The 20,398-nt window shown below is 37.9% G+C and overlaps 3 protein-coding genes across 3 annotated transcripts; 1 reads left to right on the forward strand and 2 right to left on the reverse strand.

The window, feature by feature from the left end:
• Positions 1-270: 270 nt before the first annotated feature.
• LOC118271659 (serine/threonine-protein kinase mTOR) lies at positions 271-11,417 on the reverse strand. Its single transcript, XM_035587778.2, has 11 exons — positions 11,071-11,417; positions 10,186-10,983; positions 7,337-9,918; positions 7,071-7,246; positions 6,706-6,991; positions 4,746-6,632; positions 4,421-4,636; positions 3,887-4,155; positions 3,584-3,680; positions 3,186-3,500; positions 271-2,758 (listed from the first exon to the last, which is right to left on the reverse strand). Exons 1-11 carry the CDS (start codon positions 11,288-11,290, stop codon positions 2,318-2,320), a joined length of 7,287 nt encoding a protein of 2,428 aa, XP_035443671.1. The 5' UTR covers positions 11,291-11,417; the 3' UTR covers positions 271-2,317.
• A 245-nt stretch (positions 11,418-11,662) lies between these two features.
• On the forward strand, positions 11,663-18,785 carry LOC118271660 (actin-related protein 2/3 complex subunit 2). Its single transcript, XM_035587779.2, has 8 exons — positions 11,663-11,908; positions 12,451-12,544; positions 13,335-13,434; positions 15,356-15,542; positions 15,738-15,873; positions 16,249-16,333; positions 16,457-16,664; positions 16,745-18,785. Exons 1-8 carry the CDS (start codon positions 11,835-11,837, stop codon positions 16,770-16,772), a joined length of 912 nt encoding a protein of 303 aa, XP_035443672.1. The 5' UTR covers positions 11,663-11,834; the 3' UTR covers positions 16,773-18,785.
• Positions 18,775-20,208, reverse strand: LOC118271661 (uncharacterized). The gene is made up of 4 exons (XM_035587780.2): positions 20,043-20,208; positions 19,760-19,912; positions 19,271-19,363; positions 18,775-19,069 (listed from the first exon to the last, which is right to left on the reverse strand). The coding sequence occupies exons 1-4, from the start codon at positions 20,164-20,166 to the stop codon at positions 18,903-18,905; spliced, it is 537 nt and encodes a 178-aa protein (XP_035443673.1). The 5' UTR covers positions 20,167-20,208; the 3' UTR covers positions 18,775-18,902.
• Between the last annotated feature and the right edge of the window lie 190 nt (positions 20,209-20,398).

The raw sequence follows: 20,398 nt of genomic DNA on the forward strand, positions 1-20,398 counted from the left end.
TACTACTGAAATTCATTGGTTGTATGAAACTTGAGTAGCATCTTACACCTCCGACCATTGTTGCGCGCGAAATTCGCCATCACACCTTCAAATGCGTTTTGCGGAAAAATATCTTCAACAAAATTTCCATTTCAATTATAACCCCCCGTGTACAAGGGTTATTTGCAGTTACACCACCCGCGCGCCTACCTCCTATTACCAATTGTTATTTACAGTAATGAGGGTTATTTTATTGTAATATGCATAAACGCATAAAAGAAAACATTAAAATAACAATAAATCGTTTTTATTCCATGAAAAACAATCTTCAATTAAGATATAAACATGGCATATTTACAAGTAGCATATTATTATTATAATCACTTCCATAATATTATAGAAACGATATAATGTTATCACAATATAGGCACAATTTTACATTTCCCATAAAATAAGTTTACCTTCTATATTAATTCTTATAATTAAGATATAAAATAACATAACATAGAGGTGTAATAGATATTCGCCAGTTATGTTATTAGTCGTATGAGCGAGTTTATTGGGTTCCCTATCCATTTGCATAATTTTTTAGACATTGTACAACAAGCAAAACACTTAAAGAGCCTGTGTAGACAAACAACTTCAGGATCAGTTCAAGATATATAACATCATTATATATAACATATTATAACTTGACTCAACTGACTCACAGATACATTTTTTTTAAATAAAGATGTGTTATAAACTATCGGGCAGTCTCAATAATCTGTCTGACGGTATAAATAGATAGGTAACTGGGACTGACTGTAGCTATACGAAATAATTCTAGAATATTAAGAGAAGTCTGTGATGTAGTGAGTCAGTGCAACAAAGTCATTCGTCTGTGCGGGCACTAACATTAAAAAACAAAATAAATGTATATTTAGACATAGTCATAATGTAATAAAATAATGCCACAACACATTAGATCAACATAATTGTATATGCTAACATAAGGTGTCAAAAACAAATATGTCCAAAAACCTATGCCAAAATAACACTATGTACAAAGTGGGGATAGGGATTGTGACCAATATATCCACGAGACACTCTAATTTAAAACAACCATAAAAACAACACTTTTTGTTGTAATATTTTCAATAATAAGCTAATGTCATCAGTGCAGTAAATAATAGTCAATTGAAAGAAATAGAAAACTAATTACATATAGTAAACCACTACTGCCATTCTTCTCGGCTCATATCACTGCTATATTTATTTAAATTGAGGATTACAGAGTCGTATTTAAAATAGGGATGTTTCAACAATATTTAATATTCTACTCAATGTTGACTATATAGTTGCTTAGTGGATTGACAACCGAGTCTGGGTGTGATGTGTATTGCACCCACGATTTTATCATTAAATAAATCATTGTATATCAAATATCGTCATTATACATTGACGATAAAATATTTTAATGAATATCTATAAGGTATTTTGTTATTACATAATCAACTAATGATAGCATAATTATTTTAAGGTAAATAAAACCAGAATATTTTGTTAGAGTAACATCCCAATTTCATTTAAAAAGATATAATATTTCGTCAGTAGAAGCTTAGGCCGCACTGCGCATTCCGCCACCATTTAACCGCAAAAGTAGACGTACAAAAAGCCGCTTCAGACTTGTTCTTCTCGCAAGTAAGTTGCAGTTTTTAAACCAATCGCGGTATAAAACCTTTAAGTAACTTGTCTTGCGATTAAAAAATGGCTGCGGTTAATCGAAGTCCGGCCCAGACCTAAGAGTGGTTGTCAGTCACCAAAAATATTACTGCTTAACTAATAAAGATGCTTGGATTGGCGTCAGTGGCAGGAAACAGTATTAACAAAAGTAAAAAGACGTGACTACTACATGTATGGCTAATGTTTTCACGAATCCTTAAGTCCCTAAGTTACCCGAGAAATGACCGAGTGTTGTATATTTATCTACTCCTATACTTTAAAACTTAATTGTAAATGAGTTAAACTAAATGCTAGTTATCATTAAATGCATTTTACTTGTTTATAGAGTTTCTAATAACAGCCTTTAGCTGTATTGGCGTCCGATTTCAACCACACGTACAGTACAAACGTACTCAATTAGGCACTTGGATTGTGAAATACGGACGAACATTTATATTATATACTTGTGTGACTTTGAAACCTAAAACTAATTTTTCAACTAAGTCACTAGCTGCATTCAAAATTACGTGCATAACATTCCCAGAGATATATTCGACTGATATAAACGAGAAATAATGCTTACGATATCGCTAGACTAAGATAAAAAAAACTTCGATAATAAAATCCTTTGGTATTACCAGAATGGACACCAGCCAACATAGCATTGGCAGAGGTTCTCATTGCTGGTGGCTTGTTGTATTAGCAGGTCGACTTGTTTCTGCACGGAGACTATCTCGTCGATGTGAGGGAAGTCTCGGCCGGTCAGTTTGTCCCTCACTCGGTTGACGATGGCTAAAGCTCGTTTGTTCAGATTCGTCTCCGCGGGTTGGTCGAGTGTGTCGTTCAGCCCGATATGTATTCTGTTCCTGCTCGGTTGTGGTGAAGAGGTCGGGTCTGACGTGGAACAGACCTCGGCATCAGCCCGGGACCGCCGACCAGCGTCAATGAGCCTCCAGTTGAGTAGAGGGTCGTATACAAACGCCTCTAGTACAGCCATCACGCTGTCCTTGTGACGATGCAGCACTTCCATCACCGATTCACACGTGCGACGGTATGTGCCTTCGATGCCAGTCACCTATAAATTAAGAGCATACACTGTTGTAACTATATTGCTTGAAGGTAGTAAGTTTTCATAATTTTGGCTTTCAATAAATATTTTGAAGGTGTCTGCAGACATGGTTAATTGGTTATTTTTAAATGCACAAAAAATATCATCAGATTTAAAATTTAGGTTGGATGATAGGAAATTGGAAAGATTTGAAACTTAGATAATATGTTGCATAAATTAAATCCGAAAATCTGAAGGTATTTAAAGGTAATCAATTAAAAATCAATAAATCCGCTATATTTGCCGATAATACTCAGTAAGTAGAATGATAATAAACAGGGCTTTGCTGGGAATTGAATTGTGCTGATTTGTTAAACAGAAATCTACAACCTTAGTTTGAAAAGTTAAGAGCGAAATCGCAGCGATAGATGCATATAATAAATTGTAATCTTACCTCCATAGCATTAATGAGCATTCTTGTCAGTCTAAAAGGTATTTTCTCAGGGAATTTGTCCCTAGTGACGGCTACTTCAAAGCAGTCTCCGAAGTCGATGTGTAGGAACTTTCCAGTGACCCTGTCCAACATGATGTTGGAGGGATGTCGGTCGCCGAGTCCCAGGATGTAGCCCACCATGCTCATGACAGCCAACGACCGAGTGTAGTTGGTTCGACGCTCGAACCATACTTCGGAAGATGGACTCTTCAACCAGAGTAACTTGGCAAGGTCGTCACCTGCCGTATGCTCTAGAGCGTGCTCAAAGACTTCCACCTAGACAAAGGTAACATAAAATTAATTTACATTGTTGCAACATTATCCTGTGTCAAAAAATATATACTTTGTATTCACTTTACCTTTTGCATTAACATCAGTTTGTCCAAATCGGAAGCCATCCTTTGCATAATCCTGTGCTCAATATTCAGCAGACACTTTCTCTTTTCTCGATAATCTCTGCAAATAATTATTGCACATTTAATTAGTCCACATTGTAAAGATTATTTTGCTAACTAGGTGCAGCTTTTGTATAAGAATTTACACTCGGAAATGAGTAAACAGGCTTAACTGAAGAGTAAATAGACATATTATACCATTCTAGTCTTAAATGGAATAAATTACACAACTCATTTGACTACCATAAAAAACTTAATATAAGTTACCTTATTAACGAATGCAGAGTATCACAATGTGGGACCCATCCAATCAGGCCAGAGTTAGTAGACAGCGGGATGACTGCGTATCGTTGAATGGCAAGATCTCTTCGGAAGGTATCGGGGTCAGCCTGTAGCAGAGTATTGACGAGACCGAACAGCTGCATCACTCGCTCGTCCTGCCGCAAGTCCTCGTGGCCCTTCAGCAGGAAGATGTAGTCCTTGCCGTTGGAGCCACGGATACATAGGCGGCGAGGCCGCTGCTTCGAAGTGATTACCTTTTGAGAAGCACATAAATATTGTTAGTAATCTTGAACTAAACATAACATAATAACAACATTCTTAATAAAGAATGAACATCTATTGACAGTTTTTACAGTTAGAAACCTAAAATAATCTGAGAATACTTTCGTATTCACCCACAATCATCGGCTCTCCACAATCCACATGTTTCCCAATCAACGGGTTGTAGAAGGCAGACAGGTTTGGAATCACGTAAAGAACTGTGACTAAGTGTGATGTGTAAAATGAAGAATATCTAACCTGCAGACTACTTTGTATGTTGGCGATGCGGATGAGATCTTGGTCAGGCACATAAGAGCCGGGCACCGCGAGTTCCAGGTCGCGGCAGTTAAGCAGGCGCGGGCTCACGTACTGCAGCTCCAGTGAAGTAAGTTGTGGCAGCTGCCTACTGATGCGCCTGAACACGTGGTAGTACAGGTCCCACGCCTGGCTCAGGTCGCGGACTTGCCCCGACTCCTGGACAAGTTTATAAATCGTTACTTAACTGGTAGGGAATAGCAACTTAAATATTACATTGTACAAATCATTTGTTATCATTAATGAATGTGCTACAACAGTATCATACCTTATAACGATTACACCACTCTTGTGCTTCATTCAGATCTCGTCCGTACGCCTGAGTAAACGAGACTTCCTTCAGTGTCTGCGGGCCCCGCTCCAGCATCGCGTGCAGTGGTTCCAATGTCTTAAACATGGCGTTCACGTCATTCTCGCTGAAGTACAACCTTGAAGCTTCTTCCAAAGCTTCGTGCCACTGTTCGTGCCAGAGGATAGCCACTCTGATCAGCTCCTCGGATATCATGGCGGCCTGGTTCACCAAGTTACTAGAATGGGTACACATTGACTTCAGAATCTGATTCGCAGCATTCTTCCGAGCGATGAACGATGACTTCGAAGCCACCGTTAAGGGATATACCAAAGCTTGAGGATGTGACTTGCCGATGTCGATTAATAGTGAATGAATCAGCTTTCCAACTAATGCTCGCGGCGTGTCGATCCTAGCAATAAGCTGCGGGATCACTTGGAGCCAGACATTAATCTCGATCGTCCGAATGCCTTCAACGAGCGCTTCGTGTACAGCTGGATAGTGACCATAATCAAACCACAAAGTTAACAATCGCAGAGTGTCTTGTAGCGAACTACCGTGAGATAGCTTGATGGACTTGAAGAATCCTTCCACAGCAGGCACGGTATGTTGCTGTATACACTCAGGTAAGGGACGCCTTTCCGATTGGCCACCGCCTGCATTAGCATCCTGATGTTTGTAGAATAGAACAGTCTCAAAGTTCATGTACGCCCACGCGTGCCAGGCTTTATACCAATCAGAAGATAGGTCCGTAGCAGCAGCGTAGTTTCGTAGGATTTCGGGAATAGAGAGCTTGTTAATACCGAGTAGGGATTCACACCATGATCCTAGTTTCAAGTGACACCGCGCAAGCAATCGGCAGTGCTCCGCGTCGCCTGTTTCCGTAGAGTCGACGTACCGTTGTAGCTGGTCGTATGCCAACTGCTTGTCACCAGCTACCCACAAATGTTTGGCGTACGCTAAAGTTAGTCTTGGCTCGTGTGTAGGTAGTGGCATGTCTTTATTCTTACTAGGATCTGTTCCCAACAACATTACCAAAGTTTTATGAGCTTGCCGCGGAGCGCCACTCTTCCTGCAGAGTGAAGCGAACTTGAGCCATGTGGCCATGTCTTCTTGTGGCGTCAGAACGAGACTACGAACTTGTAGAATTCTGCGCCAGTCTTCCACCAGCCTCTGTCCACCTTGTAGTCGTGTCCACCATGCCTGTCTTATAGACTCTCTCCGCTCCACAACAGACTTGTAAGTGATTACTTCTTCTAATTCTGCCAGCAGTTGTGCGTTAACGAGCGCACCGTATGCTCGCTGATAACTTTCACCGGCGACAGCGGTCAGCTCAGAATCAAGTAAAGTTCGTGCTTGATCGATGTACTGTTTAGACAGTTCAAATTCTCCATTGTGGATGTTGAGAACTGCTCTATAGAATGCACCGTCTTGTGTGTTTTCCGGGAGGAATCTGACATACTTGGCCATTGAGTCCCATTCGTTGAGACCCCAAGCAGATGCGGCGGCTAGACGCGCAGCTTTGCACTTTTCTTCATTCGTCATTTTAACCCATTTCTTGGATACGGTATTATAAAGCTCGACCCATTCTCCCAGAGCTTCGAAACAACGCAACTCACCCAGATATGACTCCATATCACCCATATCAACGTTTAATTTCTCGCCGTATAAGTCAAGGGCCTTCTCCCAGTTGTGTAGTTTCTCATACCACCGTATTTGTACTTTCAGGCTGGTGTCTCCAGCCTCACGCTGTGCCATCACTCTTTCGAGAAGTCCTTCGGCGGCCTCCTTCTGTTGTAGTTTGTTGTTGATATGGATTAAAGCCTCTACTACTTGAGATGTAGCGCCATTACGGAATTCTTCTTCCTGTGGTGAAAAAATATTGTTAGAACATAAAAAAAGGTGAAAAGTAATTTCAAATTGAAGTTATTGCAGTGACCTTATAGTGGAGAGCTTTTGCATAGGCTCTGCAATGCATCGCCCTCTCGCCCAGCAGGTGCGTGGATATAGGCAGGGCGCCGCCCTCGCAGTGCTCCATGAACTCGGCGAGGTTGAGCACGGTGTGCGCCAGCTCGGGCGCGTCGGGGGCCGTAAGCGCTTGTTCTAGAGCATTCGACAGCTCTTGGCGAGACGTCTTGTCAAGTTCTGTCCAGCATGAGACGAAGGCCGCGTTGAATAAATCCCGGAGAAGTTGCGAGTAGTTGTGTGCTAACGCCAGACAGGCCCTGTAAGTGAAATAACAGTTTGCATAGTCAATAACTTACAGTGAAATTATTATGCGGCTGTATATGGATCGATATTTACCTCAGTGCAGGGCTATGTGACTCTGTCAGTAACCCAATGCTGAATCGTCGAAGCCACTCCAGCCAATCATCTTTCGACACTCGGCTGCTGACTGTCCACGCCAGCTTCAGGTTATGCGCGTTCACACACAACTTGCGTATTGATTGCGACGTATCGCAGGTGTAACCGATTCGAGCCTGAAACGTAACAATTTAATTAGTGATCTAATAAATGACAGAAAAACAAATAATTATATTTTGCATAAATAAAAACATAGTTCAATTTACCTCCTGGTTATTATTCCGTGGTCTTCTTCTAGTGCTTTGTAGGAACTCATCCATAGCCAAATTTTGACTAGACTGCATTCGAGATAGAAGCAATTCGTAGTTTTGATGCTGTATCTTATGTTTCACCACCACTTTTTGTACCAATGGTATAAAATCAGTGAACTTGCGTCCTTGCTGTACGATAATAGCGCATAAAGTATCCATCGCAGTTGGCCGCAATTGTGCACAGGTGTCTAGACTTCTGACTAGAGGATGGATTATTCTAGAAATTAGTTCACCATAATTTAGAGTATCAGACAGGTAGTCCACCGTCTCCATGGCCACTTTAGCCACGTCGATTGGACAGTCGGTCGCATCAAATAACTTGACTATTGATGGTATGACTAGATGCATGTAGTCATCCAAGTTGTCTTCGAACTTTTGTAGGGCATACAGAAGTTTCTGAGTTACTATTCTGTCTTTACTCGTATCGTGTGCCAGAACTCGCAAAACCTGTGGCATCAACTGAGGCAAGTACACTTTAAATTCTGATCCAAGAGCAACCGCGATGTACTCCACCAAAAGAATCAAAGTAGGTTGTAGCGAACTGTTAGGTGTCCAAAACTCTCTAATCAAATCGAATATTTTGTCCAAATAATTGCGAATGTGCTGCTTCACAATCGCAATTAATCTAGCTAGTTGAGTAAACAGGAACTCTCTGAAGGTATTGTTGTCGGTTGCCCTCGCCACGTAAAGCAGACTTGGCGTAACTCGAGATATGTAAGGCACGCACTTGATACCCAGAGACTGGAAAATGAAGGTGACAGCTTGGACAACACTCGTATGATGTTGTTGCAGTGTGGGGTCTCTCAGGATCCTCATAAGCGTCGATATAACTATCGCTGGGTAGTATTCATCCAAGACGGTGGACGACATGTTCACTAGCATCTCACTTGTCGTCATATCGAAATTATTCTCTTCGGTTTTGCTATCTGCAACAGGTACTAAGCTAGAATCAGGTTTTTCGCCAATCAAACCTCTTGTAATTTTATGTTTGTAAGGATCCAAAGCTCCTAACAATCCCAAAACGCGAATGGTTTCCCTCCTATCTTTTGGTTGTTGTTCAGTCTTTAGGAAATTCAAAAGGACATCCATGAGGGTGGGATACTCGGTGTAAGGAGTGACGACGTGACCTGTGGCGCCGATCAATTGACCAAACGCCCAAAGAGCAACACTCCTCTTTTCTGTTGCAGTTGCATCAGATAACAACTCCAAAAGAATGCTCAGTAAGTCTGGTAGCCATTTCTTGAGACCACTGTTATCACCATGGACATCAGCCAAGTGACCGATAGCTTTCAAAACACTTATGACCACACCAGGATTTGAGTCTGATTCTCTGAGTTTTGGCACCAGTACATTCAAAATTGTCTCCATATAAGGTTTTATCAGCTTTGGAGCATGGCGAATGAGATTATCCAACATTCTGGCTGCTTGTTCCTTGTTTCTACTCATTCCTGAGTGTTCTAGTTCAGTCAGGAACTGTATTAATGTCTTGCGAAGCCCCGGCATGACATAAGCTGGGTTAACTACACTCAATCGGCCAACAGTGCAGATCGCAAGTTCTCTAATAGCCAAATGTTCATCATTCATGGCCATGAAAAGAAAACTCAAATTCTCAATTTGAGCTAAATGTATATCAAACATATTGTTTAGGGACTCCAGGACCCAGTATCGTACTTCATAATCTGGATCTGTTACAGTAACAACCAGCAACTTGCCCACCACTTCTGCAGTTAGCAAAGTGAGAGTCCGTGAAGGAGTTTTCATAGTCCTAATCATTGAGTCGGCCAATAATTTTGCAGCAGTTTTAACAGCCTCTAATCTTATTTCCTGTTGTTCACTCTGCAAGAAGTGATCAGCACAGCGCCTTACAAAAGTAAGCAAGCTGTGCTGTCCCTCAAAATTAAATGATCCTAGAGTTCTTAATGCTAGAACAATGCTAGCAGTATCTTGGGGTTCCATTACTAAGCTCATGTTACTCATCTGCTGTTCCAGACTTCTCGGCACACCTGGATGTAAGAATGGTTTATTTCTTAAAACAAGAGAAAGCATATTCAGTAGACCTTCCGATATTTCTGCTCTTAAGGAAGGTATATTGTTGCTTAACTCTCTGAGGCAGATTGTGAGAGAAGGACTCAGGCCAGTAGCAAACATGGCGTCTAGTAACTCTTTAATGTCGGTGGTGACAAGATCCTTCACTGCACTCCCAAGTAAAGTTATGCAGGCAAATATTGAGGGATCAATCCAAATCCTCTTTTTAGTTTGTGTGTCTCTAACAGGAAGCATTTGTTTGATGACATCCATAATGCAGGGAATATAGTTCTTGATGTCATTTTCTATAGCAGCAGCCATAAGTCCCAGTGTGGTGAATGCCATATTCCTGTCCTTTTCTCTACTACGGAGACAAGAGAGCAAGTAACTCATAGTAGAAGTGAGGTATTTGTTTAAGAAAAACTCTTTGTTAAATGCAGCTAGTCGTGGAATAATCACAAAGAGAATTTGAGGAACACCTTGGGTTTTCAGGAAGCGTTGGTTCATTACATCTGCAAAAAACAATACATTAAGAAAATAAAAATATAATAAAATACATTCGAGTAATTACCACAAATTTTGCTTAACCAGAAAATTCGCTATTATTTATCGTGTGTGGGATTTTTACAGCCATATTGCTTATCAATTCATTGTCACCTTTTCAAGAAGTATAAGGTTAATAAAGTACATAAGTGCAATAATTTTTGAGATAATTAAATTTTTTTTGAGGGGTACAACCATTCATTCTAGAGTTAATATGTTATTGCTTTTACACTTACCTTTGCAAATTCTTTCAAATCTCTTAGTGAGAAGTCTACGGCAAACTTCAGATTCATAAATAGGAACTGGGTATGTAACATTTTCAGTCTTGAAGCCATCACACAAATATCCTCTCTTTACAGATGGACTGTGTAACTTGGTGCTTATAAAAATAATGTCATCCGACACTGTGATATCTTTCTGGGAATCTAGGCTCTGCATTAGATAAGAATACTTTTTCTCCCACACAGCATTGGAGCATCTCAGCAACTCATTCAAGATTAACAGGCCTCCATGCACTCTATCCTCTTTGGTAATGCCCTTTTCTTTTGCTGGAATTTCATCAAAGGACAGCATTGCTTCTTCATAACACTGCATGTACCATTGAGGTTTGGCTGTTGATTGTTTGGCTGTTTCTCTCTGTGCAGTCACTACTAAACCTGCTCTTAAAGCCTTTGCTGCAGCTTCACGTATTTGAGGCTTTGGATCCTTTAAGGCGACTAGAATGTGATCAAAGAATCCTGATACTTGTTGGTAGAAGTAGGTGGGCATAGCTATAGCTAACTCTTTCAGCAACAAAACAGCTGAATGGCGTCTGCCTTCATTTCTCTCTTCAGACAACCATTCAAATGCTCTTTTAACCTCAAACTCAACATATTCTGCTCGTTTCACGCCGGACACTGTGGCGAGGCGGCCGACAGTCTTAGCGGCAAGTTCCATAACACCAACATCAGAAGAAGGTAGTAGGTTCCGAAGATAGTTTGCAAATCTGGTAATTCTCGTTTTAGTCGTATCACAATCACCACCAATGAGGCATACTGAAATTAAAAATAACAATAATTTTGTATTTTCCATGACATAACACAAAAATTAAAAGATGGTACATAGAAAACTATTATTTTTACCTATTGCTAAAACACCTCCTTTTTTCTCATGAACATCATTACTGGAAACCATTTCGAAGATCTGGTGATTAAATTCATCGAGGAATTGAGTCAATTCCTCCTGTGGGACTTCTCGGAGTTCCGTCTTCGCAAAATGATAAAGCTCACGAGCCGTCTTGATTTGAACATCGACATTGCGGGACTTAAGTCCCGCAACGAACGCACCTACTTGATTAGACATCTTGATTTTAAATTATTTCATGGTGCACATGCAAATCAAAACGCGTAATTTATCACGCGTTTTTCAGTTCAATATAAAAATAAACAAAGTGGTGCTACTGCTCCACACCAACCCAACACCAAACATAGACTAGAAAATTTTATTTTTTTATTTCATGTCATTGACTAGGGATGTGTGTCGTTGTTTAGTAAGTTACGGTTTTCTGACTTATTTTTTAAACTATTATTGTGAGCAAAATTCTGATAAATACGTAATTTAATGTAATTTTAAATATTTAACACAAAATTATCATGAACCCTTTTGACCTATTCAAATCAAATAATTTTTAATCCTAGGTGCAGTGCGCACTCAACTTGATAAAATAAACTGTGCTCTATGGTTACATGGCCGATATTTCATTCATTTGGAGCTTCCTTTTCTTTCTGTCGTTTATGGATATCTATATACGGGCGGTCATCGTTGAAGATTTCCGTATAAATTATTAAATGAAGGTGCTATAAGCGTTGATTTTATGAAAAAGCTGTAGGTTATAAATTGTTAAATAATGATCTTACTCGAGATCAATAATAGAATTATAGAAGATACTTTAACAGTTAAATATAAAAATGCACTGGCGCGGTGAGTACGTTACGCTTAGAAAGTGTACTGTTTTTTTATAAATGTGATGTGTTTAACGAGCATGCAGCCCATTTACACGGATTCCGCCATATATTGGCGTCAGTGGAACTGTCTACGAGGGGGTGATTCCTGGCCATAACCCCTTTTCGGATGTAACTTGACAAGTGTCAAATTCCTGGGGTGGGCCCACGTTGGCCGCCGCATCACAGCAGGTCCATATAAATGTATAGGAATAGGGCACCCAGTGATTTGATGTGTATTATGTCATGTAGTGAATATGACGTGATAGTGGCTATCTCAGCATGGATGAGTCATCAGTTGTTTATTGGTGTTCGGTAGTGTGCGTGCGGATACGTCCCATAATGTTTTTGGATTCCAGTGGTGGTAAACAATGTAATGAATCTGATATGTGATACTGCTATCCATTTGGTATAGTGGAAGAATGCCATGATAATAATGTAGCGACATGCCCCAGGATATGAGTAATTTGATGTTGATTTGTCATCCCACAAATATTTATTTATTTATGTTTTTGTTTCCAGCTTAAAGCCAGAGTCAATAGATGTGAAAGTTGCAGATTTTGATGGAGTACTCTTTCATATATCTAATGTGAATGGAGATAAAACCAAAGTTAGGGTATGTGGACTTTTAAGTGTAATAGTATATGCCAATAACACTTACCAATATATTTATTTTGTGGCTAATGCCACTGGGTATATACTTACATACAAATTTCTCTTTTAACATGCTTTTTTCCCTAAAAGGCTTGGTAAAACAGGAATATAATATACCTATGCCATTTATGTTGTCACTCCCATGTATTGTGGTTGGGCCAATCCCCTAATGTAATTTTTGCCATGGGACCTATTAACATTACAACCATATTTCAACTAAAATAACTTAAACATTGACCCATACATTATACTAGCTGTGCCTGCGATTTCATCTGTGTTGAATAGTGACTTTGGATATTTCAAAGATTTTCCTGCTGTCACAGCTCCTCCCCCATACATGATAGCATGATAATATGTAACCTATATGTTAGCCTGTCCTGTTAGCAATATTCATGTAAAATTTTAAGTAAATTCATGCAGTACTTTTTGAGTTTAGTCTGGACATACATACAGACAAACACAAAAATTCTAGAAATTATATTTTTGGCTTCGATATTGATTGCAGATCATGCAAGCAGATCAATAAGTTTTCTTTAAAAAAAAAATGATTTACAGTTTTGACTTTCATACGATTTTATATGTATAGATTAGTTGAATGTTCATACTTACCACTAGATTATTATCTAGATAAACAATGGTTTTTGTTTTTGATAAAGTGGATTTATATTTGATAGATGTGTACTTACTTTATTATTTTAATTTTTATTATATTTGTATTGTTTATATTAACATTATATCAATTTTGTTTGTAGGTTAGTATATCATTGAAGTTCTACAAGCAGTTAGAAGAACATGGAGCAGATGAGCTTCTCAAAAGAGTATATGGACCACTCCTCACTGAGGCAGAGTCAGGTAATAATACATGCTCACCTCTATACATTCATTAAATAGGATTTGTGCTAAACCAGGTACTAAAATAACAACTATAACAAACATACACAATTGTGTTTGCAACCTTAAATAATAAATTTAGTTTTTCCTGTAAGGAAAACTTCAGTTGGAATACTATAATTCTTATAGGAAACAACATATTTATATCATATTCCCAATAAAGTAGGATATAATTTGAAATAAACACCATGGACTTCTGAAGTATATTGTCTATTTCTCTAATTTCTAATACTAAATTCATATAATATTTATAATGTCTTAAGTTTTCTGCACAGTTTCCACTGCTGTGCAAAAACTAACTTGTTGAACAGTTGCATAAAATGAAAGCGAGTATGTGAGCCTGTTTTTATGCATTGCATAATTGCCAGTGTTCAGTGGAGCAGCTATTGTTCCAGTTCAAATATCAACTAAATATATCTCATATTACTTGTATAAGGACAATAATTCCGTCACATTTAAACTCAGTAATGGGTGTGCCATGTTCATTTGAACTTCCTCATAATGAGTCATTATTTGATTAATAGTACTACTTATTGGTAGTGTAAAAATGTTCACTGAATATTTTATAATCAAATGTTGGCATAAAATAAAAAATCTATAATACAACTTTTCCAACCACATGATTGGTATTTTTTATTAAAAACAATATTCTAAAGAGTAAGTGAATACTGAACCTATAATTAAACCTATTTTTAAAGATTTTCCTAGGGTGTACTATTTATGCCTATTTTAAAATGCCAACATTTTAATTCAACAATTATTGCTCTGTAAGCCCCATTTTACTCTCCTATGATTGTGTCCTACATTTTAAGTACTTGTAGGTCTGTTACAATCTATTAATGTCTAGGCCAACCAGCATTGCATTGAGAGAGGCAGTATGTAACTGCATTTGATTAATATTACATTTACGATTGCAATGGGCACATCAACAACTAAATATATTATTTAACAAAAATACTCTTTATTTGTATCCACATATATTGAAAACATATTATGATAAGATTGCAAGTGTGAACGAGAATGGAGCACTGAATGATAAGATATAAAATGTTTTAATTTGAAACTTTTGGCTTATCTCCACTTGTATATTTCGCTTCAATATGAATTTCAGTTTTTTGATAAATTTGTACATGGTAATATTATTTGCATATGCAAAAGAAGTTGCTATAAAGATTCTACAATATTTGTTCATACTGATAATCGGCTGAATGTCTCTAGTATTTATCACTCATATAATATATTTTCGCCTTTGGGTAATACCCACCTGGCAGACAGTAATCCCAAAGACACCTTGTTTGACCTACAGAATACTTGAACATTATCAACGGTCAAATCAATCTTCTTCATTATTAGACGGTCCCCTTTGTAAAGACAATTTGTTAACATAAAATATTCACTGCCAAATGATAAAGTAGTACTTTGAACTCTCGTATTGATTAGTCATAGAGCGACACACCTTTGCATAATCATCAAAGTAACTGTCTATAGGGGAAATAGTTATGGAAAAACATGGACGTGACTACTATGTTAGTTACCATGGCATGAAGTATTTTCGTGTCGTTGCGTCATTTCCCGATAGAATTTTGTGCGAGCATAATTAAGCATTTCCATATTTATATTAAAACCACATCTATCGCAATGCACGAGTTGATTTGTTGATTTAAATATGCCAGTTTAAATAAAAACCGAGTTATAGTGGTCTTCTTAAATATTTGCTTGCCGATGAGCACTTCAACTTAGTTATATTAGCATAAAAATATATATATCAATTTAGGCACATATTTATACTCAACATTATTTTTTCGGATATGTTGCGATCGTAGTAAAAATATTCCTAGCTCTTGTTATGTATTTGATCCATATTAGTTTATTATATCTGCAGGTTACAACATCTCGTTGTTACTCGACTTGGAGAATATTCCCGACGACTGGGAGGATGTCGTGAAGAAGGTCGGTCTTCTAAAGAGAAACTGCTTCGCGTCAGTTTTCGAACGTTACTTCCGGCTGCAAGAAGATGGCGATGTCAGCCATAAACGCGCCGTTATCAACTACCGACAGGACGAGACGTTGTAAGTACATAGTCAAATCTTAAATATTACTATGATGATTAACTAGCCGTAAAATTTGACTAGAAACTCAGGTGGTAGAACTCATTTCTAATTTAATCTAAAATCGATGAAATGACTAATTTACGTAGTTAATTTTCAATGTATACTTTGTTACTATCTCAACAAATGTTCTTATAAAATCCTATGAAATTCCAGATACGTGGAAGCGCAAGAAGACCGCGTGACAGTGGTGTTCTCTACGGTGTTCCGACACGAGGATGACATGGTTATCGGCAAGGTGTTCATGCAGGAGCTCAAGGAGGGCCGGAGAGCATCGCACACCGCGCCACAAGTAAGTACTAGCTACACTGGAGTTTTCGCCGTCAAATCTGTCCCTCATGTCAGTAGTAGATTACCGGCGGACCGCTACTAGGCCGCATCCCGCGCGACCCAAATCATCATTAGGTCATTGACTCTCCATATTCAGTCTCAATGAGACCACTATGATTGTTGTAGTTTTTGAATGGTAATAAGTAATTAAGTAGTGTTTACATTTTTTACAAGTACACAAGGATATGAAATAAAGAACTTTGTTATTATTATGTAAATATTCCAAAGATTTCATGTTTAATAATTCATTTCGATGCTATTTGTAGCTTGTCTGTATTTGGAAACCATGAATATTTTATGTATCATTGTTTGATATTTATTCAATTTTAATTTTCAGGTATTGTTTTCACATAAGGAACCGCCCTTAGAACTAATGGACACGGACGCGAGAGTAGGCGACAATATCAGTTATGTTACGTTCGGTAAGTTTTTTGAGACATTTTATATATTCTACTTTGATAAAAGTCAAAGTCAAAAATAAGTCTTATACCTGTCGAAGATAGAAACCTGTGTGAATAATTAACTACAGTATGTGTGTGTTGCAGTGTTGTTCCCGCGGCACACGTGCTCGGCGGCCCGCGACAACACGATCGACCTGCTGCACATGTTCCGCGACTACCTGCACTACCACATCAAGTGCTCCAAGGTGTACGTGCACTCGCGCATGCGCGCCAAGGCCGGCGACCTGCTCAAGGTGCTCAACCGCGCGCGTCCCCAGAACACCTCGCGCCCCACCGAGCGCAAGACTATCACGTCAGTATAGCATACCTATAACTCGACTTTTTTCCTCTATATTTACACGCCTCAATTTTGACTCCAAATTATTTTTCCAGGGGAAGAACATTTGTGAGGCGAGACTGAGTGTTGCGCGCCGGCGGGACGTAGGCGCCGACCACAGCTCAGCTGTCACTAGTTACGTTCTCCAGCTAACGCCGCCACTCCGGTAACATCTCCCTGCAGGACACTACCACACGAGAGAACTATCCACTTCATACAAACCACCCACATTCACCCGCGAATCAAACATTGTAAGTCACACCTATATCAACCAGAGATATTATTCGAGTGGACGCGTTACCCACGAAGAAACTCCGACAATGTGCGTATTTCATATTATCCAAGTTAAAATGGAATGACATATAAGATAGTTATTTATTAAAATACATTGTTTGTTTCATTCAAACGTCACAAAGTACTTATTCTTAAAATCATCTTGATGCCATTTCTAAAACAAAATTGCCAAATAAACACAGTTGTGCTCAATGTCTTGTGTACTGCCCATCGACGTCTTATTTAAGCAAAAGAAATGTGCACATTGTATTTATCATAAATATTTATTGTCACCTCTTGAAACATAGCGTTAAAGTCAATAAATAATGTTGCCGTAGTTCTTGTTGATAACAAAATTATGCTTTATTATTACGAGAGTTCTATTTATAGCGGTGGCACTGCGACATCCAAAACTTGGGTTCCTAAAATGTTAGCATACACCCTCATTACATTGTTACGCGTTAGATAAACGTAGTGTCCATCGAGAGCGATCTTGTCTTGTAGCTTACGTAATTTTGTTGTAAGTTATGACATTACCAATCCTCATGTAGGGTAAAGTGTATTATAAAATCTAGCCTATACTTACCGTTTCGGTTGACAAACTTGTAAAAATGTATATCACTGAAATATCGAGACAGGTATCATGCACAAAACTCGTACGAATTATATTCAATTAATAATTTTTACGCCACTCCTAAGTTTAATTTAATAATGCTACGCAATATATACGAACAATAATTTTAATAAGAGTTTCACCTTTATGTTTTAGGTAGGTCCGATTCAATTATAATGTAAGTGAAAGTGTATAGTATTTCTCAATAGATTCTTCCATAGTCAAACCGAACTCTAAGAAATCATAATGGCCTTATTTATGATGAAGGTTGAGTTCAATTTGCAATTTGTTTATGAGGCCGCCGCGCGCGGGGCTTCGAATCGATAGAGTCGCTAGTTTAGAACATGATACACTATGTATCTAATGTTGTAAGTGCAATTCGATTGTTTACACACCACATTCTTTTATTCCAAATTGCATTTTTAGTTTTAGGCAGAGAATAAAAACTCTATAAAAATACTTATTTCTAGCAAAAATTTATTCACAATTTAAGACTATTTTGAGTATAGTTAGTTTCGTCCCATAGCTAAACAAAACACTTCTCATTCGACGCAAGTTTGTATTGTGTTCGTATCATATTTGCACCAACATCAATAATTGCTCAAAGTATTGTGAACACCAAGGGGTTGGGATATCGAGTGAACAATAGAACAACTTGCATTACGGGAGATGATGCGATGTCTAGTGTTTAAGATACGATTAATAAATTATTACCTGTGTCTGGATGAGAGTGGTAAAGTTATATTGAGTCAAGGACTGAGAGGTTAGGCTATCTAAAGTGTGTCGAGTCAGTGGGATTACAATAAAATTTTAATATAATACACTAAGTCAGAAAATGAAATGTTAGTGACATTCAACCTGAAATTAATTTGAAGGTTCTCAAAGCAACATTGAATATAATGATTAAGAAAGAACGTAATACAAGTATGTAGAACGATTTAACTATTTAATAAAACTTAGCTAACTTGAATTTATGTAATTTTTATTTGCAAGATGTATTATTTATGTATTATAAAATGTAAGTTAAATGTTGCTTTAAAGTTATTGCTTACATTGGACTATTGTTTTTACTGTCAGTTTTAATGCGAGATTATGTAAACAGCGCAGAATACCGAAGTTATTTGTGAATATGTAATTATTCTTGTGATTTAAAATCCGTTTATACTGTATTTTTTATTTTCTAGATTAAAGAAAACTTACTGCATTTTAAAGTTTATTTTATTTGTGTAAAGTTGTCCTATAAGAATATTCTACTTAAATACGAGTATGTATTAAACATCAACTGCACACTACGCATAATAATTCATTGGTTAAACTTATAAATACATTTAGAACTCCATCTTGTTTCCCGAGGGTGTGGGAGATGTCGGCGACTTGGGTTGTCCTAGTTTGGAGATAGTTGCGACTTTGGATGCAAACTTAACAAAACTAAGGCCAGACGCTTGGGGCTCCGGTTTCTGACCTCCTTCTGGCTGGAACGACGCGTCCAATGAACCTGTGCAAACAAAACTTATTACAACAACATATATGAGAATAATTTTAATTCCTCTAGAACACTTGACTAGTAATTGTTTTAATTAAGACATTAAGCCTACAATCACGATAATGAATACGTGCAATTTTCAGAAAAAATAATAAGTAATATGTGTCAGGCAAAAAGTATCAGTCAAATTCAAAGAAGTTTTACACTACTTACTTTGTTGTGGTGACATGATAGAGCTTGGCTGTGACCCCTGTTGATTTTCACCCTCCATATTGATAGCAGTCTGTTCGTGCAGTATATCCAACGCTGTAATACATAAGAACAATGCTAGTTAAGAGTCTGATATAAAATGTTTTATTATCTTATCTATAGATGTTGTTCAAATAAATCTGAAGTAGTGGTTTGGTCATTTGACTTGTGGTAAACAGTCTTAGGTACGATGGATGTTTGTTTAAAAATATAGATAGGTACGTTTGTATGTTTTATGAAAATCAGAAACAGTAGTACCTACTTGAAACAGTCAAACTAAATATGGTTCAGAATATAGATAAGTTTTTTATAAGCTCCTCTAACATTAGAAGCATTACGAGTACCCACTCGTGCTGACCACGAAGGAATTTATTTACGCCTTTATAGGAACTTCTTGCTGTAACTCGTAGTCTAAGCTGCTTATTTTCACAGAAGGCAGCTGAAATTACCTACCATCTTTTAACGACATAGCGTCCATCTTCGCATCCTGTATGGTCTCCAACTTCGCACGGAATTTATTGGTTATCTTTCGTCTCTGATAGTCAGCTTCGATTTGTTGTTTCGTGCGAGGAATACGAAACCGAAAACAACAGCATACGATCACGACTGAAATAAATCGAATATTATGAATAAGTCCTTAAATTTGATCCGTTAAAAACGTTAATCGATAGTTTAAATTAATGATTTGTAATCAATTGGAAAAAAGTACAGGTTTAAGTCTATAGTAAGTACTTACTCAGAGAAGCAACACTTGCTAAACACAGAAACATAATTTGCCATAGTCTCAGATCTCCCACCACATTTCTTTCAAGCCATTCTGGCTCTTCTGAATTATTAATAATATCCATGATTGGATCCATGTTGTTGATAACAATGAACAAATATCGTGTAAAAAATACGCGTTCGCACTATATCCGACTGAGTTCAGAACTAATTACTACATCAAGGAGTGGTTCTATGCCACACCTAAAAATATTACCCCTCGGCACTCCCGTTGTTTCTATTATTTTTTTGTTACTCTGTTAGCAATTTGTCATTGAGCAAAGTAACACATACATAACAAACCATCCGACGTGGTTAGTTATATTTTAT

The sequence above is a fragment of the Spodoptera frugiperda genome, chromosome 5 (assembly GCF_023101765.2).
Source record: "Spodoptera frugiperda isolate SF20-4 chromosome 5, AGI-APGP_CSIRO_Sfru_2.0, whole genome shotgun sequence".
Taxonomy (NCBI): domain Eukaryota; kingdom Metazoa; phylum Arthropoda; class Insecta; order Lepidoptera; family Noctuidae; genus Spodoptera; species Spodoptera frugiperda.

Excerpts from the sequence above, each read along its gene's own strand:
- LOC118271659 (XM_035587778.2), bottom strand. The coding sequence starts at position 11,290 with ATGTCTAATCAAGTAGGTGCGTTCGTTGCGGGACTTAAGTCCCGCAAT. Across the intron at positions 9,919-10,185 it reads ATTTGAAAGAATTTGCAAAG|ATGTAATGAACCAACGCTTC; the intron begins GTAAGTGTAAAA and ends TGTTTTTTGCAG. Across the intron at positions 6,633-6,705 it reads CAAAAGCTCTCCACTATAAG|GAAGAAGAATTCCGTAATGG; the intron begins GTCACTGCAATA and ends TTTTCACCACAG.
- LOC118271660 (XM_035587779.2), top strand. The coding sequence starts at position 11,835 with ATGATCTTACTCGAGATCAATAATAGAATTATAGAAGATACTTTAACA. Across the intron at positions 12,545-13,334 it reads GAGATAAAACCAAAGTTAGG|GTTAGTATATCATTGAAGTT; the intron begins GTATGTGGACTT and ends TTTTGTTTGTAG. Across the intron at positions 13,435-15,355 it reads CCTCACTGAGGCAGAGTCAG|GTTACAACATCTCGTTGTTA; the intron begins GTAATAATACAT and ends TTATATCTGCAG.
- LOC118271661 (XM_035587780.2), bottom strand. The coding sequence starts at position 20,166 with ATGGATCCAATCATGGATATTATTAATAATTCAGAAGAGCCAGAATGG. Across the intron at positions 19,913-20,042 it reads AGCAAGTGTTGCTTCTCTGA|TCGTGATCGTATGCTGTTGT; the intron begins GTAAGTACTTAC and ends GATTTATTTCAG. Across the intron at positions 19,364-19,759 it reads CGCTATGTCGTTAAAAGATG|CGTTGGATATACTGCACGAA; the intron begins GTAGGTAATTTC and ends TATGTATTACAG.